This window comes from Anomaloglossus baeobatrachus, chromosome 2, assembly GCF_048569485.1.
Source record: "Anomaloglossus baeobatrachus isolate aAnoBae1 chromosome 2, aAnoBae1.hap1, whole genome shotgun sequence".
Lineage (NCBI taxonomy): Eukaryota > Metazoa > Chordata > Amphibia > Anura > Aromobatidae > Anomaloglossus > Anomaloglossus baeobatrachus.
In genome coordinates, this window is record NC_134354.1 from 549,036,312 (window position 1) to 549,054,816 (window position 18,505).

General features: G+C 45.1%; 1 protein-coding gene across 2 annotated transcripts in view; it reads right to left on the minus strand.

Annotated features, from left to right (window-relative positions):
* MYO16 (myosin XVI) overlaps positions 1–18,505 on the minus strand; it is a 926,147-nt gene that overhangs the window by 290,402 nt on the left and 617,240 nt on the right. For both annotated transcript variants that reach the window (XM_075336677.1, XM_075336676.1), the window contains exon 17: positions 3,800–3,902. In XM_075336677.1, coding sequence (XP_075192792.1) covers positions 3,800–3,902 — 103 coding nt within the window. The remainder of the gene's footprint in view (positions 1–3,799; positions 3,903–18,505) is intronic.

Sequence of the window (18,505 nt, forward strand, 5' to 3'; positions counted from 1 at the left end):
TGCATGTTGATGTGACCAGTAAGTGACCAGGTTTCCAATCTCACACTTAATTTCTGCATCATCCCCCCAGCTAGTAAGCCCCACTAGAATACTCTTTAAGCATGTTTCAGAAATGAGTCTGCTACCATACTTCCCTGCGGCTTTATATCCCTTTAAATATTTGACAAAATATTCATTAATTAATTTAACAAAAGCGTCTCTCTACTGATGTGTTCCTCAAGAATTCTGCAACTTCAAAGCGAATTGTGCGTTCACTCAGGTTAGAAAATAAATTATACACAACGTCTTATATTTAATATTTAAAGAATATGTTGCCTCCGTCAATCTATTTGTCAGATGAAGTATATTATTTTCACAATGTATAACATACATTTTTTATTTGAAAGTCTATATTCACAAGTCTGCACATATGAAACTAACCTAAAAGAGGAAACATTTTGTAAAATATTGCAAAGAATGTTCAGAATATTTTTTTTTTCCATGCGAGCATTTCAGCAACGAACATTTTTCTTTCTATGGGGGTTGCATGACATCCCACACAAAATGGGAAGCACATGGACGGTAGGGAGACCAATGTTATTCAATGAGTTTATGCAAATGAGCAATTATTTTCAGGGACTGAATCTGTTGGATGTGTCTTGGATGAAACTCACTCATTGCAGTCTATGGGCGCGCTAAATAGTCAAACTCAATATGGAGACACTGTATATCATCCGATTTTTATAGGTACACTGCAATTCTTTAGCAAAGAATGGAAAAATGTTTGGCCTTGAATATTTTATAACTGTTACTGTATAAGGCCCCTTTCACACGTCAGTAATTCTGGTACGTTTGTGCTTTTTTTTAAACGTACCAGAATCACTGACATACGCAGACACATTATAATGAATGGGTCTGCTCACACGTCAGTGATTTTTCACTGCACGTGTCTCCGTGCGGCGTACCCGCGTGTGCGTGATTGCCGCACGGAGACATGTCCATTTTTTTCTTGCATCACTGATGTCCCACGGACCATGCAGTGGTGTGGTCTGTGAAACACGTGCCAGAAAAAAAGTGCTTTAAAATAATAAATATTTTTACTCACCCGGCTCCAGCGACGCTCTGTGCAGCCTGTCCTCCCTGTTGCTTCTAAGCCGGCTGATTACTGTCGCGCATCTTAATGATGCATGACACAGCCGACCCGGAAGCAGCTGCTGCAGGGGTCAGCGCCGGCCGGATGCTGCACCGCGGGAGGATTCAGCACCATGGAGAGCGGGAGCGGGCACAGGTGAGTTGATTTCTAAGTGTAATCACGGGCCACGGAGAACGGAGCTCGGATTGCACTTAGACAACCCACGTGTGCCGTGATTCACGGCACACGCAGGGACATGTGCGTGTTTTACACGCCAGTGAAAAACGTCTGTGTTTTTCACTGACGTGTGAAACGGGCCTAATAGTGGATTGTATATGGATTGAAAATGGAGGACAAGTTTAAAAAACAGTCTGAGTTTTTTGGATGAAACTCAGATGACTTTTTTTAAACGGTCAGTGTGAACCTAGCCTAAGGCGTCCTTCATACGTCCGTGTCTCCAGTACGTGTTTGGTCCGTTTCCTCACGTGCCCGAGACACGTGAACACGTAGATCCATTAAAATCAATGGGTCTGCGCTCACGTGCATGTTTTGCCATGGACCGTGTGTCCCTGTGGAGCATACGTGTGCCTGTGTACTCCACACGTAACATGTCCATTTTTTCTGGCATCACAGGTGTCACACGGACCGCACATGGACCGCACGGATGTGATCTGTGTAATGCGCACCAGAGAAAACACACGTGTATGTGAATTAAAAGGAAATTCTACACTCACCTTTTCCAGCACTGCTGTCTTTGACACTGCTGTCACTTGCTTCCGACCCCCGCTCTTTATGCTCATCGCATATTCACTGCACTGCGGGCCGGAAGCAGCAGCAGCAGGGAGTGGGCAGGGCCGGAGACCGTAGATCACAGCAGTGACATATGAGCAGAAAGTTCCTGTTCTCCATGTGTTATCACGCATAGCACACTGAGAACACACGTGTGGCAAAATCACGGCACACGGAGGGCCATACTCACCTTTAACACGTCCATGAAAAACGTGCGTGATTTTCACGGATGCGTGAAAGAGGCCTAAGGCTGCTTTCACACATTCGGTTTTTGCTGTGCGGCACAATCCGGCTCTTTGCAGTAAAAACGCAACCGTTTTTTTTGCCGCCGGTTGCGTTTTTTCCGCATAGACTTTTATTAGTGCCGGATAGTGCCGCATGGCCTTGTGTTTGGTCCGGTTTTTGCAGGATGCGGCGTATTTAGCCCATGTGGCGGCCGGATGGAACGTTGCCTGGCACGTTTTTTGTCCGGCAAAAAAAAACGCATCGCGCCTCATCCAGCCGATGCGGCGCTTTTTCCAAAACATGCCTATCGCATCCAGCCGCCGCATGTGGTTTTTTGCACTGCGCATGCTCAGTAGCGTGCCGCAACAGGCAAAAACCGGATGGGCTGCATGTAAAAACGTATGTAAAGGATGCGTTTTTTTCGCTGCATCCGTTGCATAGTTTTAGAGCCGGATTTAGCCGCACTGCTAAAACCGGATGTGTGAAAGCAGCCTAAGACTGATTTCAGGCATCTGTGAAGTACAGACTGTGCTCAGATGGTGGACATACGATTGGTGGAAACTGTGCAGCTGCATAGGGACCAAAGAGGTAAGGGGCCCATTTCTACCTCAAAAAGAATGGGCAATTTTACATTTTCATGAGCTCTTGGGCTGCAAATGATCCATATATTCTTCTTGCTGAGGAGCCCTTTTCTGTCTGTGTCCACCATAAGTGTCACTCAGCTGGACTACCTGGTGTCTTGACCTAACCTAATTGTTTCATATATGTTTGCAGATCCGAGCACAGTTTCCCAGATGTCTGAAATGGGCATGTATTTCTATGCAGCTGACCAGCTCCTGTCTGGAGAGTGGCAGGCCGTGCCGGGTGATACGATGCGAGACTCAGGCGATTGGCACGTGAGTCACTCAGAAGTGTGACTCCTACCTAAGGAGAGTGACAATAAATGGATTGAGGACCTCTCTTATATTTACAAGCAATGGTGTTTAGTTTAGTTAAAACTTTTCACAGAGGGGTTTAATTTTCAATTATGCAACATAAAAATACTTTCCCTTGATGAACAAAACGGTTAAAGTAAATATTCCGAAAACATGCATTAATGCTTAACATCACTGTAATGTGGTAAAATAAATTAAATTTCCCCAAATGATGTTTTCCAAAGTGTTCATAATACTTATAATAAGTAAAACAGTAATTTAATGTAACTCTAAATCCATAGTTCACATTAATTATCAGAATCTTAGTTAAGGAATTGAAGCTTTTTTTACTAGAGCATGGAAACTGAAGAGACATCAAATAGTCCATGGCTTCATTGCACCCCAAGAGCCGACACATATTGTTTTAGCCAAGGCTACGTGTCTTTAAACTGCTGTGAGACATTGAGGTTAAGAAACAACAGATAAGTCCTTCAGGAGGACATGTTGGATAACTAATGAAACATTTCTTTCTTAAAATAATTCAATGTATATCCTAAAGTTCTTAGGGTTCTGAAAATAGTGCCTGATCAACCTTTGGGCTTCCATGGATGAGATGCGACTTCAATATCTATCTTTATTTTTCACTGTTATAGTAATGCTACTGTCACTTTGCTTTTTATTCAGAGTAGTCATCTAATTAGCCAGGAAATTTTAAATTATTAAAGCCAATTCCCTCAATTCTCAGTTCAGAACGACTTACAAGACTGTTAAATCCCAGAGCATTCAGTGCTTGTTTGAGGTTAGCTAATTTCTCTCTGTTTTGTGTGCTTAATAAGTCTGCTGGCGTTGTCTGGTTGAGATACCTGCAGGGGAAACACATGAATTAAAAATAACTCTGGCAGACACCGAAGATATTGTGATTATCTATAACACACAACAACAAATACGAATGTGCCACAATACGTGCCGGTCTCACATTTATGCACGTCTTTCATCTGCCTTTCACATTTTTAGTCGAAAGTAGAAGAAAAGTTTTGTCTTGTATTTTATTTATTTTGTCATACACAAAGTATGAATAAATAGATGACACTCTATAGAAACTCTTGTTCTCTACCCATACAGAATCCAATAAACATACTTAAAGGCCACTTTACACCCAGAGATAAATCTTTGGCAGATCTGTGGTTGCAGTGAAATCATGGACATATTGTCCCATTTGTACACAGCCACAAACCTGGCACTGATTGTCCACAATTTCACTGCAACCACAGATCTGCCGCAGATTTATCTCTGTGTGTAAAGTGGCCTTTAGGGTATGTGCACATATAGCAGATTTGTGTGAAGGCTTTCTGCACACAAAACTGCATGTTTTGGCAGGAAAAAAGCAACTAAAAAAATGTGCATTCTTTAATCACATTTGTGCGTTTTCACAAGCGTTTTTTCATGCTTTTTTATTTTTAGTCATGGCAATCATGGGGGTTCAGGCACTGTACCCCTTCGATCGCCACCGGGTTTCCTGCTGATGTTACAGCTCTCACTGCCCGAAGCGGTCCTGCGCTGCTCCCGGCGGTTTAACCCCCTGAATGCTGTGATCAATGTGATTGCAGTGTTCAGGAGGCAGGGAAGGGGATCGCTTACCTCTCCACGGTGATCGTGTCCCTGTAATGTGATCACAGGAACCTGATCACTGCTGTAGCTACCCTGAGTCGTTCACATGATGACCCCGGGTTACTCAGCTACGGAGAGCCCCACTCACCATGCTGTATGCTTGGTGTGTGAGACGAACTGTCAGTGCTGCGAGTGCAGCTCTGACATATAATGAATTGCAGCGAACTGTCAGTGCTGCGAGTGCAGCTCTGACATATAATGAATTGCAGCGAACTGTCAGTGCTGCGAGTGCAGCTCTGACATATAATGAATTGCAGCGAACTGTCAGTGCTGCGAGTGCAGCTCTGACATATAATGAATTGCAGCGATAAAGCATTGCAGTGGATTATAGAAATGCAGAAAGAAAGCAGAAAGAATTGACATGCTGCTTATTTTTTTGTAACAAAATCTGCAAGGAAAAAAAAAGAATCATGCACATAGCAAGTCAGGATTCTCGTAGGCTTTGCTGGGATGTGTTTTTCCTTGCAGTATTCATTAAAATCTGCAAGGAAAAATACATGAAAGAAAGCAGCAAAAAAGCAACGTGTCCACATAACCTTAGAAAAGGAAAACACAGAGGATAGCCTGGAAATACACAGTAATATAGCATTCCCATAGATAGCGGAATAGTGCTTGACAGTGCAATAAAGTGAAGTGGCTACTGTTGTGCGTATGGCACAGTTTCTGCTTCCATGGTGTTAGTTTAATCCCTTAAGAACTTGCCCATTTTAGGCTTTTAGGACAAGGCAATTTTTTTTTAATTTATTTTGCTTTCATTTTTTCAGTTACAAAATCCAGTATTTTCATTTTCTTCATTGATATAGCTGTATCATGACTTGTATTATTTCAGGATGAGTTGTATTTGTCAGTGACAGTATTTTGAGGTACATATAACTTATTACATTACTTATTACTTGCATTAACTCTTTATATTGAAAAAAAAAAAATATATATATATATATATATATATATATATATATATAAAACTGCAGTTCAGTTGTTTTTTGATGTTTTATATTTTCTACTATACACATGCAGCCCAAATGAGATGTTATCCTTATTCTATGGATCAGTAGGAATATGGCGATAATAATAATACATAGCATTACTATAGCCGTGTTTTATATTACACTAGCCTGCCAGTGCTTGACTGACAGCTGGCCTATCGAGCTTCGCCTCCAGTGAGAACTGATTGGTTGTATTGTATGGCAGACCCAGAGGCCTTTGTAAGGCTTCTAAATGCCACAGCAACCCATTGGCAAGCCAGAACTGGGATGCGAAATGGGAATGGGCAGACAGAGGAAGCTTGCCTTCTTTCAGACTCCTCATGTGCTGCTGTTACTATTGACAGTGGCATGAGATGGGTTAGAGAAGTAGACTATGTATCAGACAGGTTCCTGCAGCTAATCGCATTGGTACAGAAGCTGTACATAGCAACATATAAGTGACTCATGCTGGGTTCACGCATAGCGATGCAGCAGCGATCACGACGGGCGACCTGACCTTATCAGGATCGCTGCTGTGTTGTTACATGGTCGCTGGTGAGCTGTCAAATAGGCAGATCTCACCAGCGACCAGTGACCAGTCCCCAGCCAGCAGCGACGGGTGGAAGCGGTGCTGCGCTTGGTGACTAAGGTAAATATCGGGTAACCAAGGGCTTGGTTACCCGATATTTACATTGGTTACCAGCGCACACCGCTTAGCGCTGGCTCCCTGCACGCCAGAGTACACATCTGGTTAATAAGCAAACCCTTGCTTATTTACCCAATGTGTACTCTGGCATGCAGGGAGCAGTGAGTCGGCAGCATGAGAGCGGCGGACGCTGGTAACGAAGGTAAATATCGGGTAACCAAGGAAAAGGCTTTCCTTGGTTACCCGATGTTTACCTTGGTTACAGCTTACCGCAGGCTGCCAGAAGCTGGCTCCCTGCTCGCTTCAGTTCGTCGCTCTCTCGCTGTCACACACAGCGATGTGTGCTTCACAGCAGAAGAGCAACGAGCAAAAAATGAAGCAGGACATTCAGCAACGAGCGGGGACCTCACAGCAGGGGCCAGGTTGTTGCTGGATGTCACACACAGCGACAGCGACGGGACGTCGCTCCTACGTCACAGAAAATGGTGACGTAGCAGCGACATAGTTGTAGCCGTCGCTGTGTGTGACACCACCTTCATGCTCATGATAGATATATATGTCAAATAGTGAGGTTAACCCTTTCACCCTCGAGCAATTTTCCATTTTTTTTGTATTTTGCTTCCCTCCTTCCGAGAGCCGTACCTTTTTTAATATTTCTGTTACTTTTGCAATGAGGGCTTATTTTTTGCAGGATGAGTTGTACTTTTGAATGAAACCATTAGTTTTAACATATAGTGTACTGGAAAGCGGCACACAAGCTGCGTCATGATGACACTTTGTTTCAGGGAGGGGACAGAAGCTGCAGTCATTGCCATATACTTTGCCCCCTGATGACACTTATTTTTAGTATCCCATCATGCACTGGGATTCTCAAACAAACCATCAACAGACAGGAAATATAAAAAAAATAGAATAGTGGTTAGATGTTGTAGTTAAGGAATGGTAGGGAAGTTTTAATACAAGAATATTAGACAAAAGCTTAGAAGCTTAGATTATAGCATCAAATAGTTAAGGATTTAAATAAAATGTACTTTTGTCTTCAGACCACCCCTTTAGCTGTCTATCTTTAGCACAGAACTATATATCTCCCCTATTATATAACAACACAGCATATTACATAAACAAACATAATAAAAAGTAAAAGTAATATTGTAATCAAATGAAAAGTTTATAAACTAATCAGGAAAATTATAACAAAACTACCCACATTTATGAACAATGGAACAAATTGTAAAGTTTATTTCTTGAGAAATATGCAACATATTTTATTCCCTTAATGACTTATGACATACTACGATTGTCATAATTTGTCTCCCTACCTTTAATGCTTATTCAGCCATCATCTGTCTTATCATCAAAGCACAAGTGGAGTGGAGCTGCGCCTCTGACTGGAAACCTGTGAAATGCCGTTGTCAATATCTGACAGTGGCATATAACCTGCACCAGCAGGACAGCGAACAACTCATCATTGCGCCCGTGACTGATCGCGGGACGCAGATGTGTTATCATGACAGCCAGGGCTCTTCTCAGGATCCCTGTGTCTGTCATCACAGTACTTCTGTGAAAACTAGCCTGTGACTGGCATTCATAGGAGACCATGATGCTGTTGCATCATGGTCTCCTATGGATGCCGGTCACAGGAGACCATGATGCTGTTGCATTGCTGTATATTTCATTACCTATCGGACAATTGCAGGTTCAAGTCACTTAAGGAGACTATTAAATATAGTGAAAAGTAGAAAAAAATGTTTGGAAAAAATCTAAAAGTTCAAATTATTCCCTTTTAGCACATTAAAAATTAAGAAAGAAAAAATTTTAAAAAATAAACATTGCAATCACTACATTTTTAAAGTTCAATCTTTGAAAATTGGTAAACAGCATAATGAGACAAAAAAACCTAAATGCCAAAATTGAGGTTTTTCATCAGCCACAGCAGAAAAAAATGTAACAGTTCTGCGCAGGTGCACTACAATACTTTGATCTGTCAGGGCAGATCAAAGTGCTCCCTGCACAGGACTTCAATGCTGGGGTGTGTGAATGATGTATTACATGTCATGCATCACCGTTTAAGTATTATAAAGTGATTTTTATGTTCTACACAGCAGCCTGGGCTCTTATATACAGCATGTTAGAATGCTGTATAAAGGAGCCCACTGGTGGTGGCCGCAGCTTATGTCGCGGGCGGGGAGGACGGCACTGCGCTGCACTCGCTAACGCTCAGGTCCGGCGTTGCTGCGATGGCTGCTCGGTGGCTCGAGCAGTGGGCTGGATCCGGGGACTCGGGTGGCGCTCCTCGCCCGTGAGTGAAAGGGGTGGTTGGTTTGGGGAATTTAGTCCGTGACGCCACCCACGGGTCATGGTGAAGATAGACACCACTGCTGCTGATGACGGGGATCCCGGGAGCGATGGTAAGGAGCAGCTGGGATGTTGTTTTCCCCTTCCGTGAGAAGGGGTCGGTGGTCCCGGGGCCCAGTGAGGTGACGGGGAGGCAGGATGGCTGGGATGCAGGGTTGTAGGGACAGCGTGGCGCAGTGCCGGATGGCACGGGTGTACTCACTCAGCAAGAAATGTACAAAGTCCTCGGTAAACCAAACGGCTGGATGGACGGGTCCCGCAGCCGGCTGCAGTGTTTCTCCCTGGACAGGTGATGGCGGCTGTCTTTCCCTGCACCTTGATGTTCTCCTTCTGACTACTATGGATTCCCAACGGTAGTCCGCTCCCTGGTGTATGGGTACCGGAGGAGCCCATTTGCCCGCAGGCGCTGGCCCTTGGGTCTCTAGCCTTAGGCGGTAGCTGTATACCCTCATGGTGTGGGCTGTTGCCTTCAATCGGGACTTTTGCTGTTGTGAAACCCCTGGGGTTCCAGTCACATTCGGATCTGACTATTGTCGGCGGCTCCAAGCCTGGTCGGGGTCCGATGGCCCTGCCTGTGTGTGCTGGCTTCACTTCGCTCCCCGGTCGGTACCGGCGGGCCGTCGCCCGTCCCCGGTCCTACGGTTCCGCGTTGCTCCACCACTCCTGCAGACAGCCACCATCGTCTGCCAACCTTGCTGTCAGTGCCTGGGCCACAAACCCAGACACCCAAGTGTTTACTCCTCTCTCTTCCACCTCCTGGACTAAAACCGTCACTTTTCCCGCCTCCAGGCCTGTGTACTCCTCGGTGAGTTGGGCCAACCGCTTGGCTCCACCCCACCTGGTGTGGACATCAGACACTGGAGGGCGGCAACAAGGATTTTTGTTTGGCTGGTGTCCCTGTCTAATGGGGGTGGGGGTGTTTGAGTGTTATCTGTGACGACCTGGCTAGGCCAGGGCGCCACACTTATAGTCACCAAATCTGGTGACAGATTCCCTTTAATAATTGAGGCCCATTCTGTTTTGTTTTAATCAACAGTCTATGAAAGATATTTAATGTACAATAGTGAAAACTGATCATTAGGATACATTATTTCACTTATTTATATTGTTCTGTCCTGAAGAACATAAAAACATATCCTTGGCATCACATTCTGAATGTGACGTAAACAATGTCAGTAGTTTATATTTGCTTTTAGTAGTCCCTCTAGGTTAACTGACAGTAGTACTAATTATTAACTATTTTCCGCTAAATTTGTGACCATCTGCCTCGGTAATTTAGTGTCAACATTTGTTCTTTTGGCACATTAAACATGAGAAGGAACAAAGCATTTTACTAATGCAACTGTTTCCTGACTTTACAGGATGCAAAATCATCCGTATTATCTTATTGGAAAATATAGTCAGATAACGTGTTCACATATCTATGTTCCCAGTTGAGATTTTTATTTTACCAAAATAAATACACTATGTAATTTTGCACTATACATAATAAGACCTTATTCAGACGTCAGGTTTTTTTTACGTATGAAAAAAATGGACCATGTTTCACTAATGAATTCATCAGTGTCTTCAGAGTTTCATTACAGTTTGGTAAGTTTCATTAATTTTTTCATGTAAAAAAAAGATACCTTCTCCTACATGTCAATGAAAAACGGACAGCCGAGTACTGTCCAATTTTTTCATTCACCCATAGACTTTTATTAGCGTGTTTTATCCCACACTCAGATCAATATCGAATACGTCTGCGCGAATTTGCACCCAACACTTGGTCTGCAAAAATGTATGGACATATGAAAAAAACCATGAACTGTCATAGGTACAAGTGCTAATTGTGAAAAACACAAATAGCACTCGTATGTGAAAAGCTGACTCGTGAATGAGCCCTGTACATGCACAAAATACACATTACTTCAAAATCTTTGGTTTGTGATTTCCTCTCTAGATCATTTTTTTAGCAATCTTTATATGTGTTTATGTGACGCCTTGGGCCTAGTCACCACAGATAGTAACTACATGTACACCACAGATAGTAACTACATGTACACCACAGATAGTAACTACATGTACACCACAGATAGTAACTACATGTACACCACAGATAGTAACTACATGTACACCACAGATAGTAACTACATGTACACCACAGATAGTAACTACATGTACACCACAGATAGTAACTACATGTACACCACAGATAACTACATGTACAGTATATTTCCATCTGTATAACATGTATTGTCAGCCTTGCTGAGATATGGTTTTCTCTACTGTTCACTACAAACACACATTTGCACACACTCCCTTACTGGGGTTGTCACTTGAGAGAAAACCAACTCTTGAGAGAGAGCTCTAGAAGGAGAAAGGGGAGGAGCTTAGTTCTGAGGTAAATTCAGTCAGTCAGAGCGAGTGTGAGGGGAAATCAGGAGTGTAATATGGAGATGGTCCTGTTCGGAGGTAACTGCTTAGACCTCTGGAGGGGCCAGCTACACTTGTCAGGTTATCAGTCCCTAAGCCACCCAGACTTCCAAGGTCAGTGGCAAACTGAGAGACTGCAGCCTTTTTAAAAGGGGAAGTGACATTCCTGGAAGCACAGTGGCACAGATGAGTCTGGAAACTTCTAGAATAAATAGAGAGTTTTCCTTCAGCATTCCAGTCATCTGCTCACCAGAAGGGATAACAAATCTAGATTGTTGTTGTTTTGGGAATCCCAGGATCCAAAGATACCTACTCCCAGGTAGGGAAATAGAAGCAAGGGAAGAGTACACCATCACCATACAGCAGAGGAGCCAACTCTCATCAGGGCAGGAAGTACCCCATCATTGGATGCTGTGATAACATTCTACTGAGCTACAGTAAAAAGGTAAAAGCTCCCTGTCCTGTCTCTGACTGGATTATTCTCTGCTGTGCCATCCCTACCTCAACATCCCCCAGGACCAAACACTAGTTGGGGGGGTGAGGGAACAACCTTCTGGCACTGCGCATCACCACCTAACTTCTGGGAACCATCAACAGTGCCCAGCCATACCAAAGCCGAACAACCCAACTGGCGTCACAAACTCTTTATTAATTTGTTTCATTCTTTCTCCCCTTTTTAAATATTATTTTTATTCCCCATTACAAAAGCCTGTCGCTCGCACCCGGTACGGCCACATCACCACTCGGAGCCACCACCATGACATCAGAGGTCTACCAAAGGCGGCATATCTAAAACTGGTTTTACTTTTCATTCTTACAGCAGCATAGAAGCTTCATAACTACAATCCAGGAGAAACACTGGAATTATGTTGTCTTATAATGCAATGAAGGTGAAGACGTTTGCATTTCATGTAAATAAAATGTATTCTGTGTTGATCATTTTGCTATTGGCCTCAATGTTTTTGCTGCCTGTAAGTTTACTATGGGAATATTATATTTTAGGTAGTGTGACTGGCAGTTTTATACTGAAACTCCAATTTCTAGTAAATTACAGTGTTCCCTCAACTCTTTGACCTTCACTAAAATGTTGTGAATCTTGTAAGATTACAGCAAAGAGACATAACATTTTAAAAATAAAGTTTCTTAACATTATCTTATCGTCTTTTCAATATGGTACAGGAGAGACATGTACTCATAATACAATAGCAGTCAAATAAGAAATCTTAAATACAAAACATACAGACAAGATGGAAAACCAAGAACTATGAACCGTTGATTGTCTATAACAGTAGTCCACAACCTTTATGACCTTGAGAGCCATATCTAGCTCCTCTCCCTTACTTAGTAGTGACAATAAGACCCCCTATTACCAGTATAATGACAGCCGAAACTTTCCCACAGAAATCACTACACCGAAGCAGTACACCAATATCCAGCGGTTCCTACCTCCATTCAGATCTGCTCTTTTATATGGGGCTACTCACAAATGTCACCATCTTGAGACCTGCTCCTCTTAGCTGTTATCAACACCTGGTGCAAATGAACCAAGCTGGCAGGCGGCTGTGAGCCACACATCATGAGCCAGCGAGCCACATATGGATATCAGCTGTGAGCCACACCTCTAAAATCACAGCAGTTCACGGAATGAGGCTGCATTGCTCTCTCTCTTTCTCTCAGTCAGTCAGTCTCAGTCAGTCAGTCAGTCAGTCTCAGTCAGCCTCAGTCAATCAGTCTCAGTCAGTCAGTCTCAGTCAGTCAGTCTCAGTCAGTCAGTCTCAGTCAGTCAGTCAGTCTCAGTGAGTCAGTGAGTCAGTGAGTCAGTCAGTCAGTGTCAGTCAGTCAGTGTCAGTCAATCAGTCAGTCAGTCTCAGTCAGTCAGTGAGTCAGTCAGTCTCAGTCAATCAGTCAGTCTCTCTCAGGCTAGGTTCACACTTCCGTTGTTTTGCTTCAGTCACAATCCGTCGCCATGAGGAATTACGGTATCCTGCAAAATATTTTGCAGGAATCCAGTATTTCTCCATAGACTTCTATTAGTGACGGATTGCGACTGATGACCCTGGGTTGCATCCGCTGCGCTGCGGTCAGTCGTTTTTTGACTGACCGCCGGGCAAGAGCAACGCAGAATGTAATGTTTTTTGAGCAGCGCAATCCGTAGGATTTCACTGCGCATGCGCTCTCTGGCTCCCTGCACACGTAACCAGGATACACATCGGGTTACTAAGCAATGTGCTTTGGTTAGTTACCCGATATTTACACTGGTTACGTGTTCAGAGAGCCAGCGCTGAGCGGTGTACGCTGGTAACCAAGATAAATATTGGGTAACCAAGCAAAAAGTGCTTTGCATTTACCCGATATTTACCCTGGCTGTGCACGGAGCCCGACACTTCACCGCTCGGCTCCGCCCCCTCCCACACTCAGCATGTATATACACACACACACACTCACTCACTCACACTTACACTCACACACTCACCTGTCCTGCAGTCCCCGCGGCACTGACATCCTTAGCGACACGGCCCCGCTCGTCTCCACCCACCCCAAACTCTGTCCCCTCGCACTCCGCCTCCCGCACACAATGGAGTCCGACAATGAAATTCTGTTCATTGTCATCCGTTGTACAACGCATCAGTCACATGCGTAAAGCGACGCATGTGACTGATGCAAAACAATGGAAATGTGAACCTAGCCTCAGTCAGTCAGTCTCAGTCTGTCAGTCAGTCTCAGTCAGTCAGTCAGTCTCAGTCAGTGTCAGTCAGTCAGTCTCAGTCAGTGAGTCTGTCAGTCAGTCAATCAGTCAGTCAGTCTCAGTCAGTCAGTCTCGGTCAGTCAGTGAGTCAGTCAGTCAGTCAGTCTCAGTCAGTCAGTCTCAGTCAGTCAGTCAGTCTCAGTCAGTCAGTGAGTCAGTCAGTCAGTCTCAGTCCGTCAGTCAGTCTCAGTCAGTCAGTCTCAGTCAGTCAGTGAGTCAGTCAGTCAGTCAGTCAGTCTCAGTCAGTCAGTCTCAGTCAGTCAGTCTCAGTCAGTCAGTCTCTCTCAGTCAGTCAGTCTCAGTCAGTCAGTCTCTCTCAGTCAGTCAGTCTCAGTCAGTCAGTCAGTCAGTCAGTCTCAGTCAGTCAGTCTCAGTCAGTCGGTCAGTCTCAGTCAGTCAGTGAGTCAGTCAGTCAGTCAGTCTCAGTCAGTCAGTCAGTCAGTCTCAGTCAGTCAGTCAGACAGTCTCAGTCAGTCAGTCTCAGTCAGTCAGTCTCAGTCAGTCTCAGTCAGTCAGTGAGTCAGGCAGTCTCAGTCAGTCAGTCTCAGTCAGTCAGTCTCAGTCAGTCAGTCAGTCTCAGTCAGTCAGTGAGTCAGTCAGTCAGTCTCAGTCCGTCAGTCAGTCTCAGTCAGTCAGTCTCAGTCAGTCAGTGAGTCAGTCAGTCAGTCAGTCTCAGTCAGTCAGTCTCAGTCAGTCAGTCTCAGTCAGTCAGTCTCTCTCAGTCAGTCAGTCTCAGTCAGTCAGTCAGTCAGTCTCAGTCAGTCAGTCTCAGTCAGTCAGTCAGTCTCAGTCAGTCAGTGAGTCAGTCAGTCAGTCAGTCTCAGTCAGTCAGTCAGTCAGTCTCAGTCAGTCAGTCAGACAGTCTCAGTCAGTCAGTCTCAGTCAGTCAGTCTCAGTCAGTCTCAGTCAGTCAGTGAGTCAGGCAGTCTCAGTCAGTCAGTCTCAGTCAGTCAGTCTCAGTTAGTCTCAGTCAGTCAGTCAGTCTCAGTCTCAGTCTGTCTCCCTTTCTCTCTCTCTCTCTCCTCTCTTCTCTCTGTCTCCTCTGCTCTTCTCTCCTCTTCTCTCCTCTTCTCTGCCCTCTCTCTTCTCTCTCTCTTCTCTCCTCTTCTCTCTCTCTCCTCTCTCTCTTCTCTCCTCTTCTCTCCTCTTCTCTCTCTTCTCTCTCTTCTCTCCTCTTCTGTCTCTCTCTCTCTCACTCTCTTCTCTTTTCTCTCTCTTTTCTCTCTTTTTTTCTCTCTCTCTTCTCTCTCTCTTTTCTCTCCTCTCTTTTCTTTCTCTCTCTCTCTCAGACCTGGTGATGATCAGCTGATGCGGTCACCTGACGGAATCAGCTGACACTATAAGTCGAGCGGTGAGGTGAGGCCAGCTTTTTACCGACCGGCCGGCTAAACTATCAGCTGATGCTGTCGGACAGGAGTCTGCACAGAAGTGCATAGTTTGTTTGTTTTTTTTTGCACTGATGCCTCATCTCATTGCATAAAAGCCGTTTATACAATCAGCTGCGGTGTCATGTGATTCAGGCCCTTGAACCTGACACATCATCTGATCGCTTTGCCTTCCAGCAAACCAATCAGATGATATTGGATCCGGATTGGACAGCGTGGGACCCTTTACCCAGGATTACTGCGGAGGGGGGGTTCTTTATTTCAATAAAGATGGAGTCACTAATTGTGTTGTGTTTTATTTCTAATAAAAATATTTTTCTGTGTGTTGTGTTTTTTTTAGCTGTACTAGAAATTCATGGTGGCCATGTCTAATATTGGCGTGACACCATGAATTTCGGGCTTAGGGCCAGTTGATAATATACAGCTAGCCCTAATCCCATTATTACCCAGCGAGCCATTCGTCACCAGGGCAGCTGGAAGAGTTGGATACAGTGCCAAAAGATGGCGCTTCTATGAAAAAGCCCTTTTCTGGGGCGGCTGCGGACTGCAATAAGCAGCAGGGGTGCCCAGAAAGCTTGGGCACCGTGAGCTGCGGATTCCAATCCCCAGCTGCCTAGTTGTACCTGGCTGGACACAAGAATTGGGCGAAGCCCACGTCATTTTATTTTTAAATTATTTCATGAAATTGATGAAATAATAATAAAAAAAAAAAGGGATTCCCTATATTTTTGGTAGGCAGCTGGGGGTTGGGGGCAGCCCTTAGCTGCCTGCTGTACCTGGCTAGCATATAAAAACATGGTGAAACCCAGTCCTGGGTGGAGTATGCTGAGCCTGGTAGTTCTGCAGCTGCTGTCTGTCTGTATGGAGGAGAGCAGACAGCAGCTGCAGAACTACAAGGCTCAGCATGCTCCATTCACTAGTGTATGCAGGAGAGCAGACAGCAGGTGCAGAACTACAAGACTCAGCATACTCCATCCAGGACTGTATGCAGGATTTTTTTGGCCACCAAAAAAATGACGTGGGATTCGCCATATTTTTGTATGCTACCCAGGTACATTAGGCAGATACGGCTGCCCCCCAACCCACAGCTGCCTATTTGTACCCGGCTGGGAACAAAAAAAATAGGGAAGCCCTTTTTTTAATTATTTCATAAATTTCATGAAACAATTAAAAAAAAAATTGACATGAGCTTTGCCACTTTTTTGTGTCCAGCCAGGTAAAACTAGGCAGCTGGGGAATGGAATCCACAGCACAGGTTGGCCTGAGCTTTTTGGGCCCCTCTGTTGCGAATTTAAGTCCGCAGCCGCCCAAGAAAATGGCGCTTTCATAGAAGCGCCATCATCTGGTGCTGTATCCAACTCTTCCAGCAGCCCTGAAGCCGGGTGGCTCGCTGGGTATTAATGAGTTATTACTAGCTTTGCTTTACTAGCTAGTATTAAGTCAGAGATTCTTAATGTCAGGCAAGTTTGACCCGGCCATTAAGAATCTCCAATAAAGGGTTAAAAAAAAGACACCACAGAGAGAAAAAATACTTTAATAGAAATAAATACACAGACACACTTAGAGACTCCATGTTTATTACTCCCTGTCAGCCCTCCACGATCCATGGTCTTCTGTCTTCTTTCTCCTTCAACCCATGCAGCTCTGCAACATCAGACAGCGCTGCATGGGAGGAAGACGCTACTGCTCCCCGTCCACTACAGTCCATTCACTCAGTGAGAGTGAACAGAGGCTGCAGGCTGTAAGCGGTGACGTCATCGCTGACAGGCGGGTTGCTATAGCAACGGTGATCTCCGTTATTGACCGGCTGTGGCAGCCAGTGAATAACGGAACAGGAAAGAATAACGGGGAGTCGACCATGTGCCAGAGCATTTCGCCGGTATACGGAGATGCTGGAACGATCACCGCGTACCGGAGAGTGCAATGACAGGACCTAGCATGACGTCATAGCCATGTGACCAGTCTGTAGCCAATGAGATAATAGACACGTGACTGGTCATATGCTTTTTTTGACGTCACGGAAGGTCCTATCATCAGTGCTGGTTACCGGGAGGATGCAGCGATTATCGGAAGGAAAAGCGGTGGAAGACAGAGTGCAGGAAGTGTCGTGGGGACCTGTAAGTGTTATGGCAATGTTTATTAACTGTATATGTACATTTATAATGTGTTTTTATGTGTTTGTGTTTGCCTGCCATTGGTTTCAATGGGGCTTGAGAGGTTCGTCGAACGGTTCGTCGAGCCGAACTCGAACACGGCCTCCGTTCGACGAACCGAACTCCAGCCTTTAGAGGCTCGCTCATCTCTAATGACAACACCAGGCTGCATGTTCCTAGTGCAACTGTAAGCAGCCTACATGGTCTAAATGTGCTATCATTATCTAGAGTATCTCTGGACATGTCACCCATCAAGAAAATCTGGATGGCACTAATCAGCTAATGCAATGGAAGCTGCCAGCAGCAGATCTTGAAGATCTGTGTGCCTAAAGGCCGCTTTACAGGCAACGACATCGCTAACGAGATGTCATTGGGGTCACAGAATTCGTGATCTACATCCGGCCTCGTTAGCGACGTCGTGTGTGAAACGCACGAACGACCGTTAGGCTATGTGCGCACATTGCGTAAAAACATGCAGTTACGCTGCGCTTTGTAGCGCAGCATAACTGCATGCGTCCTGCGTCCCCTGCACAGTCTATGGAGATTGTGCAGGGGCCGTGCGCACGTGGCGTCTAAGAGCGCAGCGCTTCGGCTACTGCCGAAGCGCTGCGCAAAAAGAAGTGACATGTCACTTCTTTCCTGCGCTTTGCCGGCAGCTCCTGCTCTGTCTATGGCAGGAGCTGCAGGCAGAGCGCATGGAATCGGCGCTCACTACGGACATTTCTGCAGCGATCTAAAGCGCACATGTGCTCTTCAGATCGCTGCAGAAATATCTGCATGGCTAGTACGCAACGTGCGCACATAGCCTCAACGATCAAAATTACTTACCTTATCATTGATCATTGACGTGTCGTTCTATTCCCAATTATTGTTGCTGTTGAAGGACGCAGGTTGTTCATCGTTCCTGCGGCAGCATACATTGCTATGTGTGACACCACAGGAACGAGGAACATCACCGCGGCCACCGGCAATACCTGCGGCCACTGGCAATGAGGAAGGAAGCAGGTGGGCGGGATGTTCCGCCCGCTCATCTCCGCCCCTCCGCTTCTATTGGACGGCCGCTTAGTGATGTCGCTGTGATGCCGCACGAACCGCCCCCTTAGAAAGGACGAACCGCCCCCTTAGAAAGGACG